The sequence below is a fragment of the Nuphar pumila genome, chromosome 17 (genome assembly GCF_984573655.1).
Source record: "Nuphar pumila chromosome 17, dmNupPumi1.hap1.1, whole genome shotgun sequence".
Classification (NCBI taxonomy): Eukaryota; Viridiplantae; Streptophyta; class Magnoliopsida; order Nymphaeales; family Nymphaeaceae; genus Nuphar; species Nuphar pumila.
In genome coordinates, this window is record NC_143265.1 from 5,839,428 (window position 1) to 5,865,096 (window position 25,669).

A 25,669-nucleotide genomic window follows, 5' to 3' on the forward strand; every position below is an offset into this window, starting at 1 on the left:
GTTATGTTTAACTAGCCAAGCTTGAGTAGAATGGGGGCAAAACTCATAAACTTAACTATGTGCACATTTGGTAGTCTATGTCACATGACTGACTGTTGGAAATTTTGGTTGTTATTCATGGTTTATATATAAGACATTGGGGATCCAATTCTTCTTCTTATTGTTTCTTTGGAAAATATTTTTTATTCGAACCAATCTCGTGGATTCAATAATTTTCTTTAATAAAGGGCCATAGTCCATACCTAATGTGGTCTTGTAGTTAGGGATGCAAATGTTACCCACATATAAAAACGGGGCCTAACATGTTCAGTTATCGTGTGTATATATATATATATATATATATATATATATATATATATATATATATATATATATATATATATATATATATATATATATAGAGAGAGAGAGAGAGAGAGAGAGAGAGAGAGAGAGAGAGAGAGAGAGAGTCGTCATTCCATAATTACGTATATAACATTATTAATGTCTTCTACACTCGTTAACACAACCATACATAACCATCCATAAATCGTTCATCAATTAATTAGTCCTTTCATCATCACTCCATGCTCAACAAAGATACGTACACCTTCACCATCTCTTCTAGAGCTCCAACACGAGGTCTACCCAATGCCAACAAGCACCACACGTAAGAAAACTCATGAGCAAAGTCATTCTCATCATCATCCTCATGATCACATAAACTAAGCATAGTAAAGGATGCCTAAATATCTGGCCAAAGATAGATTAGATTTTGATACTTACAGTCTGCATCTGTCTTTATCCAATGCTCCCTGTTGCCGTTGGAGTCGCTAGCACAAACAGCGAATTCAGGTGGGTTTGAGTGGCTCTTGTGCTGCCGGAGTTTCTCTTTTCCGGCGGTGGGATGAACGCTTATGAGAGAGCCTTTATGATCATCCAGCATCTCAGTGTCCTTTGCATGCTTAGTGTCTGACTTGGTGCTTTTCTTGGTGGTAATGGTGGCCACACAGCACTCAGATGGGTGCACCTTGCGGTTAAACATATGAAATAGCTGCACAAGTAATCAAAAGACTTGGATGAAGAGACATATTTTCATTAATCCCTGAATTACAAGCATATAGTGGGAATAAAGCCCAAGATAAATGACTAAATGTCATCATAGATGATTATAACGAGCTTATGAAATCCATTTGTGTTTCTGATACAAGTGGCATCAAAGTTAAAGTATGCTTAATCTTTGCAGAAGTTAAAAAATTCCAACTTCACAGAGTCTAAGCTGAAGCATCTGGACGGCTAGGATCAGTTCACATCCAGGTGAAAATGTGTACCAATACTAGCCATTGATTGGATGCAGGATGTGATCAGTCAAAGTTCTTGAACTCGGTCAAGCATTCCCTGTTTCAACCAAACGTACAGTTTTGGTAGAGATGCTCTACTTTGGCACTAACCAACAAGAGAGACAGCTATGGTTGTCCTTGACAAGTCGCCATGAAGTTGCAATTTATCAGTATTATGATGTACTCCTGTACATACCAGTAATAGTGACTAAATACTAAGTGTCTGTTTGGAATCTAGGAACTGGGATAGGAGGTAATGCATTTGGGATGGAATTACACTAAATCATGGAATTGACAGACAGCTATGTTCTCTGTTCATCGGGTGTGATATCTCTTCAAACTCGTATTCCTGTACTGTGCTATTTTGACGTTTAATATATTTACCCTTTCTCTCTCTCTCAAAAAAAAACCAAGAGACAGCTATGGCTGTCCTTGACAAGTCTCCTAAGGATGGTTTGTGTACCATAGAAGGACGTTCCGGGCCGCAATCTGCGGAGCCTCCTTTTGCGGAAACAAAGTCGGATCACCTTCCCACACGGGAAGTGATTCCGCTGAAAGGGTTGTGTATCTGTACTTTTGCATGAATTGAAGCCATTACATAGAGATAAGAGCCAGGATCAGGTGCCATCACATGGCACACTTTGAGTGTGCCTCTGCACCTGGCTGTCCTTCGTCTTTGGCTGACAGTTTGTCAGTTGTGGAGCCCAAAAACAAATGAAGGTCCTGATTCAGCCAAAGAAGAAGGCAGTCAGGTACAAAGGCACACTCAAAGTGTGCCATGTGATGGCAGCCTGATCCTAGAGAGACGCTGAAGCCACTGCCGCAAATCTTGTTCTTAAGGAAACTTAAAGAGATGGAAAGAGGAGCGGGTGCAAATGATTGCACAAAAATTGTGCATTAAGCATCCGATAGCCATCCATCAGGTCTTGGGCCCACACCTGACAGGCCCAGTCCCAAAGATGGAGGGTAATGAGGTGGTTAATGCACAAATATTTGTGCAATCATATTGCACCTGATCTTTTCACGAAAATCTTGCGATATCTAGAAAAAAAAGTTGTTTTTTCCTGCAAAATCATAAATTATAAACGACATATAAAACTATAAAATTATAAATAGTAAATTAAATAATAAATTATAATAAAATATAAAAATAAAAAAGTATGGAAAAGGTTTTTATTGTGCTAATATCAAAATGAAAAATGAAAAATAAAAAATACGCAATATTTTACTATTTTAAAAATATCGTGAACTTTTTTGGGGCCTTACTTTTGAACAATATGGGCTATATTTGCAACATAGGCTGAGGTGACACTGTCATGAAAAGGGTCCACGGCACACATATCCCAACGAGCAGATAGTGCACCCTGACCGCAATGCCAACCCTTCAGCGCAGTTGCAGCATCTCCTGTTCTTCGCAGCAACATGTCGGATTGTATGCAGCCCGCTGTATATGGCAATTACATGTCCATATAAAGTTGGTTATATACGTGATAATATAATCTTGTTCCTTAGAAAACCACCATGTTGGTATATTCTCAGCTGCACAGTATATTATGCAAGTGTGCTGCATAGATAGTGAAGTCATAGTTTTCTTTAAAAAAAAAATAGTTCAGGGGGTACCTTATGGATCTTATTTTCAGCAGCAACCTGATCGGCAGAACCAGAGTTCTTGGAGGGTCCAGGTCGACGCTTCAGTATTTTCTTGACCAGATGGATGGCTTTGGCTCCGTCGATCTTGCCGGCCTTATTTTCCGGTTGCCCGCAATTGTCGGCCGCCTTGTTCTTTGAGAACAACTCACCAAGTGAGACCCTGTGCTCTTTTTTTGCCTGGGCCTTGTCAACTATGACCCGAGATCCGAACGCATCGACCCATGGATCAGGAATCTGGACAATGGGGTGGCCCTGACCATTCTCATCCGGCGTAAGATCCACGGGTTTCGTGACAACGTGGCACCTTTCTGACCCTTCATCATTGGTGGTTTCCTCTGAGATCTTCTTGAGGAGGCCAATGGCATCTTTGAGGGTCACTTCGGGCTCTTTCTCCAACGCAGATATGGGTTCAAGTGGGTCCGTGCCGAGGGTGCCGATGGCTAGGAGGCCCTGCTGCCAATGGGTGAAGAGATCGGATAAGGTCTTTTCTTCATCCTCATTGGGGTCATCTATCTCATTAAAAGGCTTGAGATATATGGTATAGTGATCACTTTGATTGCTACTTGCCCTTGAGAATGGTGGCTTACATTCGTCTAGGGAAGCTCGCCCTACACAAAATGGAAAAAAGAGTACTTCTGAGTTTCAATGTGCATATTTACAAGACGTAATTTATACAACTTGGATATACCAAACACTATATGTACGTATAGGGGTGTCAACGGGTTTGGTTTGGTTTGGACTCAGGTAAAACCAGACTTGGACTCGGTTTTTTGATACAGTATCGGGTTTGGACCTGGGTATAATCAGGTCCATTATAAGAAAAACCATACTCAGACCCGATAAGAACTACATGAACCATACCAGGATCATACTCAGTAAAACCATTTTTTTTTTTATCATTTTTACATTGAAAATTTGTGGGTCTTAATCGGAACTCGGGTCGGGTATACAATTTCATAAACCATACCCGGATCCATGTATTAACTGACCTGGGACTTAATTGGGTTTTATTATTTATCACAATATGCGGACCCTATAGGGTTCGACCCGTTGACATATACTTATCAATTCACTTTCTTTTGCCACCGAGAGAGAGAGAGAGAGAGAGAGAGAGAGAGAGAGAGAGAGAGAGAGAGAGAGAGAGAGTCACCAGTCCAAGTTCAAAATCCATCCCTGGCCTCCCTTGCCACAAGGCACAAGGTACTCCCCAGTAGTCCGAGGGAGAGAGTCATTAAGTTGACGGGACGTCACAAGTTCAAAACCCACCTGTGACGTTCCTTGCCACAAGGGTCTGCAGGGGACCTCAAGGGTTTTATCAATGGGAGAACAGCCAATGTGTGGTGGGTGATGGTGGCTTTTCCCTTGAATTATCTGAGAGTGTTTGAGAGAGAGAGAGAGACCATGTTCGGATAGACCAAAGAAGCAGATTGAAATGATAGAGCGGTTGATAGAATTTGGATGCATAGATGAAACTCATAAACGAGTTAGAGATTTGAGTTTTTTTCAACCTTGTCTAAAAAGTAAACCCCATTTATTGGATTTCACAATAGCCCAAATCGAAAGGATGAATCAAGGTTGAAAATATGAGAGTGGGGACTAGAGCAAGACGCTATCATTTTCTGAAACAAGACCTTGAATATGCTTCACGTTCTCTTTCTTTTTGAAAGAAGAAGATGTTTCACATTCTGAAAATGAAGGAATAAAAACTATATATGGAGAGAGAGAGAGACAGAGTACCAATACTGAAATCTTTGAGTGGCTCAGCGCTATTCTTTTGAAGCTTGCGGTGCATCCATCCAAGTATCTGATGAACAAGAAGACATGAGAGTTATGAGGGAGAAAGAGAAGTACCATGATACAGTTTTTTCTTTCTTTAATTTGATTGAATACTGCAGAAAGACAATAGGCTTTTACTTACCCTCATCTCTTTTTCTTTTTCTGAAGGGGGAGTGGGAAAAATGAAGAGGGTTAGTTGTTATCAGTGGATGGTGGGAAACCAGGGAATGGATGGCGAGTTGAGAGTGGGAAGATGTGCACTGTAGGGGCTCTTGGGGGTAATTAAGCTGAGAGAGGAAAGTAAAGTGTGGTGGGTTGGAGGGGGGGTGGAGAGTGGGAGATATAGAGGGAGGGGAAATGAATACAACATGGAGAAAGATCCAAGTGTTGGTGTTGGACTCTACTTGCCACCATCAAAATCATGTATATGATCAGGGGCTGTTGTGTAGAGGATTCCTCCCAATGCAGTCCCACATGTCCTGTTGCAGGTGTGGGGACGCTCATTAGCTCTGACTTGTGCATTTGTATTGGTGGGGATAAGGCTATAAATGGGGGCCGTTACTCATGCTAATAACATCACAAGTTGATAGTTTCACATGATGAGAGAGAGAGATGTAGTATTTGGTCTTGGCCACCTGACATCCAACTGAGCTGAAAATCAAAGGTGCCAGTCATATCGATCAGACCCAGAAGATGCGAAACAGGTTATATGTCCCCCCCCCAACAAGGCAGTTAGCTACATCTCATGTTCGGGGTCCCAAAGAGCACCACGTATGTAAGCATGTGCGTCTCGTATCCCCATGTTTGTCAGCATTAATTAGCGTTGGAGTTTGATGCAATTGCAAAGACTTAAGTACCCTCTCCTCCATTTGTGCCAAAAAAATGACGATTCTTGAAAAGGAGTGGTTGTAAAGACTTAAGTGCCCCGAAGATGATTATTTAAGACTCAGTCTCTGCACTGCAAGATTATCTGAGAAAGAAATCTCCCCTGGAGGAGGCCATGAACATCAACCCTCTCACTCTCTCTCTCCCTTCTATTTCTGCTTCTATGCACATCCAACTGAAGATCTTACATTGCTCCATCAAGCACCGGCTGACCTGCACATTGACTGTTGTGGAGCCTGATTTAGAGTTTTTACCCTTACATGAGGAGGGTTTGGGGGCTCATCCCAACGTGGGTAGCATCATTCAACTAAATGATTTGTAGATCCTGATTCAGAGTTTTTACCCTTACAGGAGAGGGGTCGAGGGCTCCTCCCAACGTGGGTAGCATCATTCAATTTGAAGAGTTGTGGAGTCTGATTCAAAGTTTTTACCCTTACAGAAAAGGGGGGTCTGAGGGCTCCTCCCAGCGTGGGTAGCATCATTCAACTTGAAGAGTTGTGGAGTCTGATTCAGAGTTTTTACCCTTACAGAAGGGGGGTCTGAGGGCTCCTCCCAGCGTGGGTAGGATCATTCAACTTGATGAGTTGTGGAGTCTGATTCAGAGTTTTTACCCTTATAGGAGGAGGGTTTGAGGGCTCCTCCCAACGTGGATAGCATCGTTCAACTTGATTCGTTGTGGAGCCTGATTCAGAGTTTTTGCCCTTACAGGAGAAGGGTTTGGGGGCTCCTCCCAGTGTGGGTAGCATCGTTCAACTTGATTCGTTGTGGAGCCTGATTTAGAGTTTTTGCCCTTACAGAAGGGGGGTCCGGGGGCTCCCCCCGGCATGGGTCCAGGGTGTCGTGGTTAAAAAATGCATAGGGTGTCGTGGTGAGAAAGACATATGTTTGTTCCAAGCAAGGTTGGAAGAAATCAATGAAAAATTCAACAGGGAGCATGCCAGAATCAAGATGTGGATGTCAAGCGAGAATGGTGTTGTGCAACTCAAATAACACAAAATAATAAGGGTATGGTTTTTAGTTAAAATGGGGAATAAAATGACAATAGAAATTGCTTAAAATTTACAAGAATAAACTAGACTCAATAACGAAGACACCATTTTTTTACGGATTTGGAATATGACCTCCGGTTAAGGAGATATGACCCTGACAAGTTGGTCCTAATTCGAGTAGCGATTTGCTTACTGAATAACACTATAAATCGCTATCGCGATTTATGGAAGACACTATAAATCTCTATAGTGAGATCCAAAAACACTATAAATCGCTATAGCGATTTGCGGAAGACACTACAAATCGCTGTTGAAAAGCCGGATAACACTATAAATCATTGTGGGGCTCGTTGGAGACCCAAAAATACTACAAATCGTTGTATGAAAGCTTGATAACACTATAAATTGCTGTTGGAAGGCCCCAAAAAAATTTGGTCCAGAGGGCGCTGCCCCCCGAGCCCCCTCCGCCAGAGGCGCCCCCCCTGGACCCCCGCCCGGTGACCGCGCAGCGGGATCCGCACTGTGTGGGGGGGGGGGGGGGGGGGGAGCCCCCGGACCCCCCTCCTGTAAGGGAAAAAACTCTAAATCAGGCTCCACAACGAATCAAGTTGAACGATGCTACCCACGCTGGGAGAAGCCCCCAAACCCTTCTCCTGTAAAGGCAAAAACTCTGAATCAAACTCCACAACTCTTCAAGTTGAACAATGCTACAGTCAGTGTGCAGGTCAGTCGGTGTTTGATGGAGCAATGTAGGATCTTCTGTTGGATGTGCACAGAAATAGAGAGAGAAGGCAGAGAGAGTGAGAGGGTTGATGTTCATGGCCTTCTCCAGGGAGAACTCTTTGCCTCCCTTGATTTCTTCTCTAGAGAGAGAGAGAGGGTTTTACAGTGTTTTACGAAGAAAGAAGAAGAAGACTTTGAAGAGTCAACATCATCCTCGACTTTCTGGATAGAGGACATGTTTGTCCTTTTTTTGAACGGAGAAAGAAGAAGAAGACTTTGAAGAGTCAACATCATCCTCGACTTTCTGGATGGAGGACATGTTTGTCCTTTTTTGAACTATTTGTTTTTCTTTTTTGAATGAAGGGCATTTTTGTCATTTTCTCAAACCATCACTTTATGAGAAGAATAGCAAGGGTACTTAAGTCTTTGCAACAACACCAGAGTCCGATGCAAAGTTATGTCAACATACACGGGAATACGAGCCCCATGTGCTTGTATATGTGGTGCTCATTCAAAGCCCCAAACACAGACGTGGGATTCAGTGAATCATCGGGGGGTAACATAGATGTGGCCAGCATACTCCAAATGCTGAAGATCAGCTTTTGGATCGTGTTTTTTTTAAAAAAAATACAATTTTATGAGTCATAAAATTTTTGAAGCATTCCAAGTGTCATAATGGCACGATCCAAGAGATAATTGCCACTAAACGTCTTAGAACACATTTATAAGGTTGAGTCATAAAAAACTAAAAAAGAAAAAAAAACACCTCATATATATAGAGAGAGAAAGAGAAGGGGATGGTTTATCCTAGCCTTTCACTTCAAAATTTATATGTTGGATATGTTATTTGGCAAATCACTACAAGACAAATGTTAATTAGCGACGAAAATTTGTGATGGATTTTTTCCGTCTCTAATTTGCGACAGATTAGCTAAAGAAAATTATCCGACGCTATTTCGTCGCTACTTAGCGACAGAATTTGTCTGTCCCTAATTACCGACAGATTAACGATATAATTTTTTCAGCGTTAATTCGTCGATAAATAGTGACAAATTAGCGATGACAAATTAATCGCCTCAGACTTCGTCGCAACTTAACGACGGATTAACGACAAAAGACATCCGTCGCTACAAAAGTCATTACTTAGCGATGGAGTTGGCGACGACATACGTCCCTCCCTATTTTTCCATATAATCCCCTCTAAGCTGCGACATTTTCTTTCCTCTCTCTTTGATTTTCCTCAAAACCAAACCCTAGTCCACCGCATTCAGATCCGGCCAGCAAACCCCAGCACCGTCGTCTCCCTCTTCGTTAGCCACTGATGGTGTGCTACCAGCGACCACCGTTGGCCTTCTCAGCAGGCGCCACCACATGAAGCTGTCGGTGACCCCGAGTACTCCTCTCTGCTCCCGTTCAGCAAACCCTATGAGCAGAGCCACCGCCTTTGTCGTCGATACACCGAAGACCTCTCAGCTACGATCTTCATGATCCCCCCTTTTTGGTGTCATCGCTGCAGTCCCCAACGCCCCTCACAATCATCGTTTCCTCTGTTCTCCATCTGCAAGCTCCTATAAGTCGGTCCCCCATGCTAGCCCTGTCGCCGCTATCTTTCCCGGCGTCTCCCAGGTAAACCCTGCGACCCCCTCTCACCTTTTCCCCCTTTCTTTCGGGATCACTGGAGGACCGGGGTAAGCCCTACCTTACTTGTTTTTCGGCAGGGGTGGCACCCCCTGCCTTGCTTCTTCTTTGCCAGGGGGTCACCCCCTGCCTCATTTTGTTTCTAGGCAGGAGGTACCCCCTGCCTTACTATTTCTCCGACAGGGGGTGGACCCCTGCGTTGCTTGATTTCTCCGGCAGGGGGTGGCACCCCCCTGCCTTGTTTGTTTTCTAGCAGGGGGTGGCCCCCTGCCTTACTTGTTTTCCGACAGGGGGTGGCACCCCCTGCCTTGCTTCTTCTTTGGCAGGGCGTCGCCCCCCTGCCTCATTTTGTTTTGAGGCAGGGGGTGACCCCCCCTGCCTTATTGTTTCTCCGGCATGGGGGTGGGCCCCCTGCTTTGCTTGATTTCTCCGGCAGGGGGTGACACCCTCTGCCTCGCTTGTTTTCTGGTAAAGGGGTCCCCCTCTGCCTTGTGTTTTCCAACATGGGGTAGCCTCCCCTGCCTTGTTGACTGATTTTTTTTCTTTTCGGCAGAGGGTGGCCCCCTTGCCTTAGTTGTTTTCTTATTTGGTATGGGGTCGCCCCCCCTGCCTCATTTTGTTTTTAGGAAGGGGGTGGCCCCTCTTGCCTTATTGTTTCTCCGGTAGGGAGGTGGCCTCCCTGCCTTACTTGGTTTCAGTCTTACTACCTCTTATTTCAATTCCGTTCACCAGAGGTTTGTGTTTCTCTGTCTAGGCTCATTTTCGACAGGGGGCGTCAGCCTCCTTGTTATCGGGTAATAAACTTCATTTTAACACAGTGTCTCTTGCAGATTTCTCAATGGATTCCGCTTGTGCCCCGTCACCCGTGGTAAGTAAGTGAAAAAAATAATGCAAATCAGGTAAATACCCATGTTGAGTAAGTGATGCAAGCGCATCACATGTTATTTAATTTATTGGATGCAACACTTTTCTGTTCACACACTCACTTAGTTATGGATATCTAGGACTTCTTTGATAGAGTTTGAAGATCATGCTGAAAATGATTTTAATGTATGAGAATAAAAGTGTTCTTATTTTTAGAGTATGAATTCCATGCTAGACATGGTAGTAGTTAGCGGGATATTGGAGTGTGTTTGCTGCTGGTACATGTTTGATATTATTGTGATATGAATGATTTGAATGTATTACAATATTTGATGTGTCTGTATCCATGCTTGCATGAAGTTATTTTTCATTTGATTAAGCCTTCCATGTGAAATTGTATCATGAAAACATGCTTTAAATGAATATATCATTTTATGGAATGTGATTTCATATTTATAAATATCCTTGTGATGTGTATAAATATGATGTGATGGTGTTACACATGAAAATCTATGCATTAATTGAAACAAAAAATTGTTCACAAACAATCACCAAACAAGAATTAATAGATAAATTAGATATTTTTTTCATCATAGCATTATTAAGATTCTCTTTTAACTGGTGATGATAATATATGTAACATTATAGGATAAAATGGCTGCAAACCGTGATTGGATGTATCGTAGGATAGTTGATAATGAGGTGTCACATGAATATATGAATGGTGTCGACAGTTTTATTGAATTCGCAATGACAAGTGTTAGTATAGTGGATCCCAGCGGTCGGATCAGATGCCCCCTGCACGATATGTAAGAACAATCGATTTGTAGAACCTCATGGCGTTAAACATCACCTATACAGAAAGGGTTTTGTTATTGATTATTAGAATTAGATGCTTCATGGTGAAGAATTTTGGAATAATTTTGATGCACGGGTGGATGTGGTGTACGATAATTCATATATGGATTTGATATTTGATGTCGCAGGACCAGAAATGGGTCCTGCTATGGGACATAGTGATGCACCAACTGGGGTAGAGAAAGAAGCAACAAACGATGCAGCTAATAGATTTTATGACTTACTTAGAGATGCTGATGAGCCACTGTAGAATGGTTGCGAGAGTCACACTATCTTGTCTGCAGTTCTTCAACTACTGAGTTTAAAGTCAAAGTATAATTTGAGTCAATCATGTCTTGACCGTTTGTGCTCTATTGTGAAAAGTATGTTGCCCAAAGATGAGAAATTGTCAAAAAATCTGTATCGTGTAAAGGTTATGGTCAATGCTCTAGGTATGGGGTATCAAAAGATAGATGCTTGTCCAAATCACTGCATATTGTATTTCAAAGATCAAGAAAATAGCAGATCATGTCCATCATGTGGACATCCTCGGTTCAAGCCAAAGACAAGGGGAAATTGTAGCATAATGTCAAAAAAAGTGTCATATAAGTCACTCCGCTACTTCCCTCTCACCCTCAGATTGCAACGGCTGTATGTCTTCGAGGATAGCTAAACAAATGATATGACATATAAATAAAGTTTGACATGATGAAGACAAGATCATACATCCTGTTGACACGGAAGCTTGGAGGCACTTTGATCGTACTCATCAGAACTTCGCAATGAAAATGAGAAATGTTAGGCTAGGTTTATGCACAGATGGATTTAATCCATTTGGGGGTAGATCAACCCCATACTCGTGTTGGCCGATATTTGTCACCCCATACAACCTTCCTCCAAGTTTGTGTATTATGCGTCAAAATCTTTTCTTGTCTCTATTGATCCTTGGTCCGATTTCTCCAGACCAAAATCTTGATGTATATTTAAGGTCATTGATTGATGAACTGAAAATACTGTGGGATGACAGTGTTCTCACATACGATGCCCACAATAAATAAAACTTTAATATGAAGGTTGTTGTTCTATGGACAATTGGTGACTTCCCTACATATGGTATGTTATCTGGTTGGAGCATACATGGTAGGTTGGCATGTTCGTACTGCATGAAGGATACAAAATCTTTTAGATTGACACATGGAAGGAAGTTGTGCTGGTTTGATTGTTACCGTTGATTTTTACCCAGCAACTGTTTGTTCCGACGACAAAGGAATGTGTTTAGAGTAGGCACAACTGAAATGAAAGGTCCACCAACAAGGTTGTCTGGCATAGAGATTTTAAGAAAATTGTGATACTTTCCATGTGGACTGACAGATGTCTATAGGCTGACGCCCTTCCTTGGATTTGGGAAGGATCACAATTAGACAAATAAATCTATATTTTGAGAACTACCATATTGTCTGACCTTATTGATACAACATAATTTGGATGTCATGCATGTGGAGAAAAATGTGTTTGATAATATGTTTATACGATAATGAATGTGAAAGGAAAAACGAGGGATAATCTGAAAGTCCGTATGGATTTAAAGACCAAAATTTGAACTGAAAGAGTATAATGGCAAAGTACTGAAACCAAAGGCAAGGTACGTGCTTGGGCCAGATCAAGTAAAGCAGGTATGTCAATGGTTGTGACAGTTGAGATTTCTAGATGAATACGTCTCTAACATTGATCGGGTTGTGAAGATAGATGAGAGACAGTAATATGGGTTGAAGAGCCATGATTGTCATGTCATTATGCAATGGTTGATACCCCTAGCATTCCATGATATGTTAGACAAACCTATATGGGGGGTATTGTTCGAGTTGAGTAGATTTTTTAGAACATTGTGCGCATCAAAAGTCGTAGTATCTGAGGTAAAGAATCTCGAGGATTCTGTCGTCACTACTATTTGTCAGCTAGAGAAGCTTTTTCTACCAACATTTTTTGATGTTATGGAACATGTGATCATACATTTGCCATATGAACTAAGGGTTGATGGTCCTGTGCAATATTGATGGATGTACCCATTTGAAAGGTATATGTTTTTTTATATTTTTCTGTTCAATCCTATTAAAAATTTTATTGTAATCCGAGATGTATATTGTTGACAGATGCATGTTTGACCTCAAAAAAAAGGTTAGGAATAAAGCAAGAGTAGAAGACTCTATTTGTGAGGCGTACACTTTAGAAAAAATTTTAAATTTCTCATCTATGTACTTTGAACCTCACATTCCAACACGTTACACATGCCCATCTCATAATGATGATGGAGAACAAACTACTATAACTGACAAATTATCGATATTTCAACCACTTGGGCATGCATTTGGCAGTTGCTGGTCAAGACTCTTGGAAGATCGAGAGCAAGACATAACACAAATTTATATCCTTTTTAATTGCTCAACAATCGACCCATACATCGAGTAAGTTTACTTAATATGTAACACTAAGTTCTATACATGCGTACATGATTTGGTAATATAAGTATTTGTTAAGTGCAGACGATTTGATTTGGAGTTGCGAAGAAAACTTTCACATCTCACTGATGCAGAAGTACAGAAAGAACGTGAAAATAAGTTTGTGGCATGGTTGAAAGAGTTGGTAAGGACAATAGTATACATTCTTTTTGTGTAAAGAACAATACGATACTTAATTGGTCGTGATCACGGTCAATGTTTATGCTTGTAGGTCTGCCTTGGTGATGTTAAAGATCAAGGAATATGTGATTTACAAAATAGTTTGACCAAAGTTGTGCAATGTTACAACGGGTATATCGTAAATGGTTATCGATTCCATACAAAAGACTACGGTATCAACAAGTCAATGATGAATAGTAGCATGTGCATCAAGGGTAGCTGCTACGGTGAAAATAAACATGACTACTACAGTGTTATAGAAAAAATAATGGAGTTGACTTACTTAAGCATAAATAATAATGTAACTTTATTCAAGTATCATTGGTTTGATCCCATAGCAACAAAAGTCGACAAAGCCTCAGGCATTGTGGAGGTGAATCATAAATCACAGTTTGAAACATATGAACCATTCATATTAGCCTCGCAAGCTCAACAAGTTTACTATACTTCATATCCGAGTACAAAAAAGTCAGATAAAAATGAATGGTGGGCAGTTTGTAAGGTGAAGTCTAAACTATACCCCGAGTATGATCTGTTACAGGAAGACAAGATTGCTGAAAAGGGTAATTACTATCAATCAGATGATATGTATGACTTCTCTTATGGTCACGATGCCTTACATAGTATGCATGTCATATCTTCATTGTCTGATGGCACATGCATGGAAGAATGTGATCCAAATGATATACCAAGTTGATGCAGGCTCAATGAAGAAGAAGAAGATGACGAAGATGAGAAGGAGGAAGAAGAACAATATGAAAGTCAAACAAGTGATGAGGAAACATTCCCGAGCTAGTGAAATACATCTTGTAATACATTCCGCTATTTGATGTGAATGTCTTGCATGAAGTTTTTTTCAATTTGAATATGTAAACATGCAGATATAGAGTTGTGTAACTGATCCAATTGTATTGGAAGTTAAGGATAAGTTATCCATGATTAACAAGTAATGTCACATCTTATGTTTTAATGTATTGCAATATTTGATGTGAATGATTTGAATGTATTGAAATGTATGGCAATGATTTGAATGATTTGAAGGTATTACAATGTTTGAATGTATTGCATGACGATTTTTATTTGTTAGAATATGGTTCATGGAAGTCACAGTTGTCGAGCACCCAGTGGTAGCCAGTCTGCGCCTGCATCTTCACGGGTTGCTTTGATAGGTATATCAATTAAATAATTATATACTTGATTAGTTTAAATGTGCATTGTATGAATTTCTAACTCATTGTTCTGTAAGTGTTGTTTTGCCTACACATGACCCAACTATGCCGGATGCAGGGTCTTCTCAGTGTGACACATGATGAGTAATTCAAATAGTGTATATCGATAGTCGATCGTAAGTATTTCATTGTCACTTGTCCAATACTTAACCTATAAAAAGTGCATATCGATAGTTGATTGTTAATGTGTATCAATTCATGTGCAGTGCGAAGTTTGAGCAACAAGAAGTAATATGAGAAATTACGAAGTCATTACTGCATCATCTTGCAGGATCGGTAGCGCAATGGAAAGAGTACCCGAGAGAGGAGTTGGACAAATTAATGTCCTCATTCATGGTATACAATCATTTATCATAACAAGAGGTGTTTCATATTTATGTGTGCTAACTTTTTAAAAATATTTTTAGGCTTCCCATTGCTTCGTGACTGCAAACGAGGAGAAAGACGTGAGGGTAGTGTGACAGAAGGTGGTTGTCAATCGATTTGCTGATATGCTGCACAATTTGAAGACTGCAGCAAAAAAAAAGCTGGTGGGATAGATGATCCACTACAGTGGAAGGGCCATGGGCCTTCTACTGTCATGAGAGATTATTGGGAGGGCATGTGCAACAAGTAAGCGAGCAATGAATTTCGAAACTGCTCAGCAAAGGCTACACAAAATCGAGCGAAGATGCCTGATGCCTATCTACACACAGGTGAATCTAGGACTTTTGGGAGCCACCAGAAGAAGATGGTAACTCATCAATATATATATATATAGAGAGAGAGTCAAATTTTTAAGTATTTCTGCATACTTATTAATCAAATTTTTTTATTATTTAACATTGCAGGAAGCAGAAAAAAGAGACATTGTGCCTTACACGGATGTGTTTGTTGAAACACATAAACGTAATAGCATGAGAGATTTTGTATCAGAGAAGGCGAGAGCGACATCAGTATGTATTTATTGTTTTAATAAACATTATAATATACAAGTTACTATGAATTATGTTATCATAAACATTATAATTCTTAATTATTAATTCATATTCTAATTATTACTTTGTAGGAGTCATACGAGCAACAAATGGTACAACGATATGGTGATGACTCCACTCAGCATCCGCCTTTTGATCTTGCAACATGGGTGACTGCTACTGGTGAACCCAAAAAGAGTCGTGTGTTCAGGTTTGGGAGTAACATGAACACCACAACAATCGTTGCCTCCTGCAGCCATGACTCTCAGAGTTCTCCCGCCAGCATCAACTCCCAAAGTCTGATTGACCCTGCTATGTCTTGGGATGGTGTTTGTCAGCGTCTTGAGAACAAAATGCAATACTTTTTAAATGAAGTCATTCCCAACATTGGCCGTAATGAGTTGAGCAACTTTTTTCAGGACAGGGGAACTTCATCTGCATTCAACATGAGCTTTGGTGTGCGTCAGGTATAAAGATTCATGTCATTTGTTTTATGATGCATGATTGAATACATATATGCATGATTGCTTCACTATAATTTTTTTTAATGCCTTATAACACATATATGCATGATTAAATCACTATAAATTTTTTTGACTGCCTTCGAGCATGATACACATGATTGAATCACATATAAAGTTTTTTGACTGCCTTAGAAAACATATGAGTATGATTGAATCACTATATAATTTTTTGACTGCTTTAGAACATGATATACATGATTGAATCACATATAAAGTTTTTTTACTGCCTTAGAACACATGAGCATGATTGAATTACTATGACAAATTTTTGACTGCCTTATAACACACATGTGCATGATATTAGCATATATGAAAGTTGTTTGACTGTCTTATAACACATATATGCATGATTGAATCAATATGAAATTTGTTTGACAACCTTAGAACACATATATGCATGATTGAATCAATATGCAAGTTTTTTGAATACCTTAGAACACATATATGCATGATTGAATCACTATGAAAGTTTTTTTATAACCTTACAATACATACAAACATGTTTTCATCACTATGAAATTGTTTTATTGCCTTAGAACACACATATGCATGATTGAATTACTCTAAATTTTTCCTTACAATACATTTATCCATGATTGAATCAATATGCAAGTTTTTTGACTGATTTAGAACACATATGAGCATGATTGAATCACTATGAAAGTTTTTTGACAGCATTAGAACACAAATAAGCATGATTTCATCACTATGGAAGTTTTTTGACTGTCTTGTAACACAAATATGTATGATTGTGATACATAACACATTTATTTGACAACATTATAAACCATATATGCATGCGTGAATCACTGTGACTTTCTTTGACAACCTTAGAACACATATCTGCATGATTGAATCACTATAATTTTTTTCCAGTCTTAGAACACATATTTGAATTCTGTTAATGTCCACTTTATTTTTTAGTCTATATGTCATTCAACCATTTACTTTGTTGCATTAGATTAAGTGCATTTCATATAATTTATTTCATTATATTTTGTTTATAAATACTAACATTTTGGTTCTCTTTTGTAGGATACTGGAGATGATCAACGTAGAGGAGCAGCTGATGGAGGCATGAAGGGAGGGGTAGATCGAGAAAATGAAGAGGATGATGCCCAAAATCTTGGCGAGGATTAGATTTGTTTGTTTAATTTGTTTGGCAAACTTGTAATTAATTATAACTTGGCAAGGACTATATTTGGTTGTTAAAGTTTACTTGTGTTAAATTTGTTTTACCTGTATATGTATTTTTTATGTGTACTTTTTTTTTATAAGCAGGTTATATGAATTGTATAACGAGAATTTTTTCTCAAGTTTCAAAATATTTCAATTTTTTTTATTAAACATTAGCGACGGATAATAACCGTCGCTAATCTGTCGCCATTTGAAAGTAGTCGTCGGTTTGCAACGAAATTCAAATTGTCGTGAATGGCCATCGCCAAATTGACGACGGACATTAGCAACATACACGTGTTCCTCGGTAAATGGTAGCAATGGATTAACAACGGATTAAATTCTGTCGCATAACCAAATCAGTCTCTAATTAGCGATTGATTAGCGACGGATATGATCCATCGCTAACCCATCGCTAATTAGCGACAAATAAAATTTGTTGCAATTTAGCGACTAGAGTTATGCGATGAACGCTATCCGTCGCTAACTTATTTAGCCACAGATTAGCGACTGCTTAGCGGCGGAGAGCATCTGTCGCCATTACGGATTTTTTTGTAGTGAATCTAACCATATGGATGTGATCTTTATGGTTGAAAACATATGAATGGACTTTTAGATCAAAATGTTTTGATGTATACGTAGTATTTTTTCAAGGATCCAAAAATCAATGGTTCACCTACACATAAAGAAAACCTTTGATATGTTTTCAATCATAGTGATCACACCTGTATGGTCAAATTTGCCAATAAACATATCTAAAATACAAACTTTGAAGGGGAGGACAACTGGTGGACCATCCCCATATATATATATATATATACCATGTTAGTTTCTCTCTATATGTCTGATTTTTGGAAAGAAAAGATTGAAGCACTTTGACATATATATTGTTTCAACTTGGTATAAATAAGATTTTTTCCTAAGGATTCTCGTCACTAAAATAGAAAGATTTTTATAATACCCCTCTTCCAAGGCCATCATCTAGAAATCAAGTAGCTTTTTATTGGATACAATCAAATAGAAAAGTTGACATAATTGTTATGGATCAAATTTTAATTATTCCTATTTGCTTTGCTATGACTTCCTTATTTTCTTTTCATACTAATATCATTCATCATAAATTTTTTTTATTTAAAACACTTTACACCCTAAATCTGAGAATCTATCTATATTTCATAAAAGTACCAAATGAAACCAAAGTTTCCTATTCAATTTTAAATTAGAGACATAAAAAATGATGAATCGACGTCGACTATAACCTTTAGTTTTATTTGAATTTATAACCCGAAGAAACCACACCCAACACAAAGAAGTCGGGCTGGCTCAGCCTGCTATACCTATGGTCATCGTGCTAGAGGCGTAAAACTTTGAGGCTAGGACCCCTGGCCGTGGGGCCTATGCTATGTATTGGCTAACACACAGGGGCAATGCTCATGAGAATCGAACCTTGACTGCCCGTCTAGCTGCCAAGGCCCCCACCCCGCTACCCAAACCCCCCTTAGCCCTATAATCTCTAGCCTTCCAAGCTAACAATGAGGTTTGATTCCTGCTACCCACTCAATATGAATCATAATACATCCATCATTTATTTGAATATGAGTCTTATTCCTAAAGACATATACAATCTAATTATATATATAGTAGGGCATAAGTAGTTCGACGTTACATCTAACCAATGCGCACACGATCAACATTGCATGTTAATTTTTGCATTTTGGACATTTAACGGCAGTCAAAAACAAAAAAAAAATGTAATCGAACACATTGGCTGCATCCGACCTCATTTAACATCGAACGCATCCTATAATACACTCTCTCTCTCATATATATATATATATATATATATATATATATATATATATGTGTGTGTGTGTGTGTGTGTGTGTGTGTGTGTGTGAACTTTAATATGAACTTGGATTTTTATGGGTTTTTTTTTCTTAAATTTCACCAAAATTTTGTGATCTAGATGCTTGATTTTATAGAAACATACTCTTGGATCATCCAATTATAATACATAAGAAGGACCTTTTAAGGCTTAAAAATCAATGACTCAGAATTTTCGTAAATATTCAAGCATCTAAAAATCACATTTTTCTTTGAAAATACATAATCCATCAGTCAATTATTAACAAATGAACGATGTCAAATGCATCTGTAGGGTTGGGGATTTGTAAAAAAGAAAGCATCAGCTGGTTCCCACTCCGGTTCCCATATTTTCTGATATAACACACACACACACACACACACACACACACACACACACACACACATATATATATATATATATATATATATATATATATATATATATATATATATATATATATATATATATAGGGAGAGAGAGAGAGGGACAAGAGTAACATCAGACAACTTTTTGTTTAACGTTACTTGGACATGTTCGTGTGTGTTAATAATAAAATTAACCTTTAGCAATGGTAAAAGATCACCACTAATTCACTTAAATCAATGTCGGATACCCATCCAACATTTTGGTCATCCACTATTACTCAATTTCATATATATATGGTCACTAGAATATGTGAATTGGAGTATGAATGGAGATTATCATGGAATTTTTTCCTTAAATTTAACCATGCGGGTGTGATCTAGATAATTGGTTTTATAGAAAGATACTCTTGGATAATTATCTGATTAAAATGAGTATGAAGAATTCTTTAAGGTTTGAAAAATTAATGGCTTAGAATTTTTATAAATATTTAAGCATCCAAAAATCATATTTTTTCATAGAAAATACATGATCCAACCATCAATTTCTAACAAATGAACCACACTGAATGCATTTTTGGGGTGAAAATCTAAAAAAAAAACAAGGTATAAGAAATGCCTAGTTCACACTCGAATTCCACTACAAGAAATCTATGGATTAGCGACGGTCGTAATTCATTGCTAATCCATCGCTAAATAATTTAGCGACGGACTAGCGATGGATTAGCAACGGATAACTTTCATCGCAAGTTCCTAGTCGCTAATTAGCGACAAAAAATATATGTCGCTACTTTCATCATTAATTTGCAATGAATTAGCGAATGCCATGATTCATTGCAAGGCCATCGTTAATCCGCAGAGATTTGGTTTTATGACAAATACACATTTGTCGCTACTTCTGGCACTATTGTAGCGACGTAATTGCGACAAATTATAATATGTCACAAAATATCAGCCAATTCAATTTTTTGATGGACAAATATTGATCCCTAATCCATCGTTAAATTAGAAGCTGATACTAATTAGCGATGGATAATATTCGTCGTTAATCCATCGCAAAAAATAAAATAAAAATTAAAAAATTGTTTGAAATATAAATTTTGAGAAAAATTTTCTTGTTATACAATTTATATATCCTGTGTATAAAAAATAAAGTACACATAAAAAATACATATACAAAGCCACTGAAACAAATTTAACACAAGATACAAGGTGAAAAAATTTATCGATCCATTATAATCCTCGCCAAGTTCTAATTATTTATAAGTGAACATTTACAAAGAGTTTTTTTTTAAACAACAAGAAGGTGCAACAAATTCAACACATGAATCTAATCATCGCCACGATTCTAAACATCATCTCAATCTGCCCCTTCATCCATGCCTCCATCAGCTCCTCTACGTTGATTATCTCCAGCATCCTACAAGAGAAAAGAAAGGTTAGTATTGATAAACAAAATATAATAAAATAAATTATAAGCAATGTACCTAATCTAAGGCAATCAAAGTAACATGAATGAATTACATATAGACTAGCTAGCAATAAAGTGAAGGGCATTAACAAAATTCAAATATGTGTTCTAAGGTTGACAGAAAAAAATTCATAGTGATTCAATCATACAGATATGTGTTCTAAGGTTGTCAAAAAAATATCATAGTGGTTCAAACATGCATATATGTGTTATAAGACTGTCAAATAAATGTATTCTCTATCACAATCATGCTTATATGTGTTCTAATGATGTAAAAAAACTCTCATAGTGATTCAATTATGCATATATGTGTTTTAAAGTTGTTATAAAACTTTTATAGTGATTCAAGCATGCATATATGTGTTGTAAGGCAGTCAAACAATTTCCTAGTGATGAAATCATGCTTATATATGTGTTCTAAGGTTGTCAAAAAACTTTCATAGTGATTCAATCATGTATATATGTGTTATAAGGCAGTAAAAAAACTTTCATAGTGATGAAATCATACTTATATGTGTTCTATTATTGTCAAAAAACTTTTGTAGGGATTCAATCATGCATATATGTGTTATAAGGCAGTCAAAAACTTTTATAGTGATGAAATCATGCTTATATGTGTTCTAATGTTGTCAAAAAACTCTCATAGTGCTTCAATCAAGCATATATGTGTTCTAAGTTTGTTAAAAAACTCTCATAGTGATTCAAGCATGCATATTTGTGTTCTAAGGTTGTCAAAAACTTTCATAGTGATGAAATCATGCTTATATGCGTTTTAATATTGTCAAAAAACTCTCATAGTGATTCAATCATGCATATATGTGTTATAAGGCAGTCAAAAAACTTTCATAGTGATGGAATCATGCTTATATGTGTTATAATGTTGTCAAAAAACTCTCATAGTGATTCAATCATGCATATATGTGTTCAAAGGTTGTCAAAAAACTTTCATAGTGATTCAATCATGCATATATGTGATATAAGATAGTCAAAAAACTTTCATAGTGATGGAATCATGCTTATATGTGTTCTAGTGTTGTCAAAAAACTTTCATAGTGATTCAATCATGCATATATGTGTTATAAGGCAGTAAAAAACTTTCATAGTGATGAAATCATGCTTATATGTATTCTAATGTTGTAAAAAAACTCTCATAGTGCTTTAATCAAGCATATATGTATTTTAAGATTGTCAAAAAACTCTCATAGTGATTCAAGCATGCATATATGTGTTATAAGGTTGTCAAAAACTTTCATAGTGATGAAATCATGCTTGTATGTGTTCTAATGTTGTCAAAAAACTCTCATAGTGATTCAATCATGCATACATGTGTTATAAGGTTGCCAAAAAACTTTTATAGTGATTCAAGCATGCATATATGTGTTCTAAGGCAGTAAAAAAACTTTCATAATGATGAAATCATGCTAATATGTGTTCTAAGGTTGTCAAAAAACTTTCATAGTGATTCTATCATGCATATATGTGTTATAAGACAGTAAAAAATCTTTCATAATGATGAAATCATGCTCATATGTGATGAAATCATGCATATACTAGCTTGAAATCTAACGACATGAAACAAATGACATAAAACTTTTATACTCGACGAGCACCTGCAGACAAAGTTTCTCTGTCCCAGAAAAAGTTGCACAACTTATTACGGACAACATTGGAAATGACTTCACGTAAATAGTCAATCGGACGTTGGGAGTTAATGCTGGTGGAAGAACTCTGAGAGCTCTGGTTGGAGGAGGCAACGACTGGTGTGGTGTTCATATTACTCTCAAACCCGAACACACGACCCTTTTTTGGTTCACCGGTTGTAGTCACCCATACTGTCGGATCAAAAAGCGGATGCTGAGTGGAGTCATCGCCATATCGCTCTACCATCTGCTGCTCATATGACTCCTACAAAGTAATGATTACAATATAGATTAATAATTAAAAATTATAATATTCATGGTAACTTGTTTATTATAATTTTTATTAATACAATAAATACATACCGTTGTCGCTCTCACCTTCTCTGATACGAACTCTCCCGTGCTCTTACATTTATGTGTTTCAACAAACACATCCTTGTAAGGCACAATGCCTTCTTTTTCTGCTTCCTGCAAGGTTAAATGATAAAAAAAATCAATTACAAAGTATGCTATAATACTTATAAATTTGACAATATATATTCATGAGTTACCATTTTCTTCAGGTGGCTCTCAAAAATCCTAGATCCACCTGTGTGTAGATGAGCATCGAGCATCTTTGATTGGTTTTGTGCAACCTTTGCTGAGTGGTTTCAAAATTCATGGCCTGCCCACTTGTCGCACATGGCATCCCAATAATCTGACCTGATAGTAGGAGGGTCATGGCCCTTCCAATGCAATGGATCATCTATCTCATCAGATGCCTTTATTGTTGCAGTCTTCATATTTTGCAGCATGTCTGCAAATTGACTGACAGCCACCTTCTGCCACACCCACCTCGCATCCTGCTCCTCATTTGTAGTCGCAAAGCGATTCGAAGCCTACAAATAATTTTAGAAAGTTAGTACACATGACTATAAAAAAAATTAAATATGAAATACATTAACTAAAAGAAACGATTGTATACCATGAATGAGGACCACAATCTGTCCAACGCCTCATTCGGGTACTCTTTTCATTGAGTGATCGGTCTTGGAAGATGTTGAACTAGTGACTGCCTAATTTCTCGTATTACTTCTTGTGGCTCGAACCTCGCGCTGCACATGAATTGGTACACATTAACTATCAATATACACTATTTATAAGATAAGTATTGGATAAGTGAAAATAAAATACTTGTAAACGACTATCGATATACACTGTTTGAATCAGTCATCGTGTGTCAGACTGAGAAGACCCTGCATCCGACGTTGTCTCGTGAAGTGTATGAATAGCTGGTGTAGGTGGGTCATGTGCAGGCGAAACATCATCTATAGAAAAATGAGTTAGAAATTCACACAATGCACATTTAAACTAATCAAGTATATAATTAGTTAAATGATATATCTATCGAAGCAGCCCGTGAAGATGAAGGCTGAGACTAGCTACCACTGGGTGCTCAACCACTGTGACCTCCACGAACCATATTCTAACAAATTAAAATTTTATTTGGATCAGTTACATAACTTTATATCTTTATAGATACATAATCAAATAAAAAATAACTTCATACAATACATTCAAATCATTCACATTAAACATTGCAATACATTCAAATCATTGCAATACATTTTAATACATTCAAATCATTCACATCAAACATTGCAATACATTCAAACATAAGGTATGTATTACAAGATGTATTTCACTAGCTCGAGTATGCTTCCTCATCACTTGTTTGACTTTCATATTCTTCTTCTTCCTCCTCTCCGTTATCTTCTTCTTCATTGGGCGCCCATCCACTTGGTATATCGTTTGGATCACATTCTTTCATATGTGTGCCATCGAACAATGAAAGTATGACATGCATACCATGCGAGACATATTGACCATAAGAGAAGTCATACATATCATCTGATTGATAGTAATCACCCTCTTCAGCAATCTTGTCTTCCTGCAACTGATCATACTCAAGGTATAGTTTAGACTTTACCTTGCAAACTGCCTACCATTCATTTTTATCTGACTTCCTTGTATTCAGATATGAAGTATAATAAACTTGTTGAGCTTGCGAGGCTAATATGAATGGTTCATATGTTCCAAACCTTGATTTATGATTCATCTCTATAATGCCTGATGCTTTGTCGACTCTTGCTGTTGTGGAATTAAACTAATGACACTTGAATAAAGTTATCCTATTATTTATGCCTAAGTAAGTCAATTCCATTATTTCTTCTATAACACCGTAGTAGTCATATTCATTTTCACCGTAGTTGTTATCCTTGATATACATGCCACTATTCATCGTTGACTTGTCTACACCGTAGTCTTTTGTATGGAATCGATAATCATTTATGATGTACCCATTGTAACATTGTATAACTTTGGTTAGACCATTTTATAAATCATATATTCTTTGATCATTAACATCACCATGGTGGACTTACAAGCATAAACAATGACTGTGATCACGACCAATTAAGTAACTTATTATTGTTTACATGGAAAGAATGTATGTCATCGTCCTTACCAACTCTTTCAACCATGCCACAAACTTATTTTCACGTTTTTTTTATACTTCTGAATCAGTGAGATGTAGAAGTTCTCTTCGTAACTCCAGATCAAATCGTCTGTACTTAACAAATATTTATGTTACTAAACCATGTACGTAAATATAAAACTTAGTGTTACATATTAAGTATACTTACTCGATGTAGGGGTCGATCGCTGAGCAATTAAAAAGGATACAGATTTATGTTGCGTCTTGCTCTCGATCTTCTAAGAGTCGTAATCGACAACTACCAAAGGCATGCCCAAGTGATTAAAATATCGATAGTTTGTCAGCTATAGTAAATTTTTCTCCATCATCATTACGATGTGAGCAAGTGTAACGTGTTAGAATGTGAGGTTCAAAGTATATAGATGAGAAATTTAAAATCTCTTCTAAAGTGTACGCCTCACAAATAGAACCCTCCACTCTTGCTTTATTTTGAACATGCATCTGTCAACAGTATACATCTTGTAATATAATAAATTTTCAATAGCATTGAAGAGAAAAATATAAAAAATATATACCTTTCAAATGGGTACATCCATCGATATTGCACAGGAC

General features: G+C 37.7%; 1 protein-coding gene across 1 annotated transcript; it reads right to left on the reverse strand.

Moving 5' to 3' along the window:
- Positions 1-495: 495 nt before the first annotated feature.
- Positions 496-5,024, reverse strand: LOC149811443 (regulator of nonsense transcript protein). The gene is made up of 5 exons (XM_089993906.1): positions 4,888-5,024; positions 4,707-4,773; positions 2,940-3,577; positions 766-1,033; positions 496-623 (listed from the first exon to the last, which is right to left on the reverse strand). Exons 1-5 carry the CDS (start codon positions 4,891-4,893, stop codon positions 604-606), a joined length of 999 nt encoding a protein of 332 aa, XP_089850032.1. The 5' UTR covers positions 4,894-5,024; the 3' UTR covers positions 496-603.
- Positions 5,025-25,669: the final 20,645 nt, after the last annotated feature.

Coding starts and splice junctions, on each gene's coding strand:
- LOC149811443 (XM_089993906.1), bottom strand. Junction 1,034..2,939: donor CTGAAAATAAGATCCATAAG/GTACCCCCTGAA, acceptor TTACTTGTGCAG/CTATTTCATATGTTTAACCG. Junction 624..765: donor GATAAAGACAGATGCAGACT/GTAAGTATCAAA, acceptor GGCATTGGGTAG/ACCTCGTGTTGGAGCTCTAG.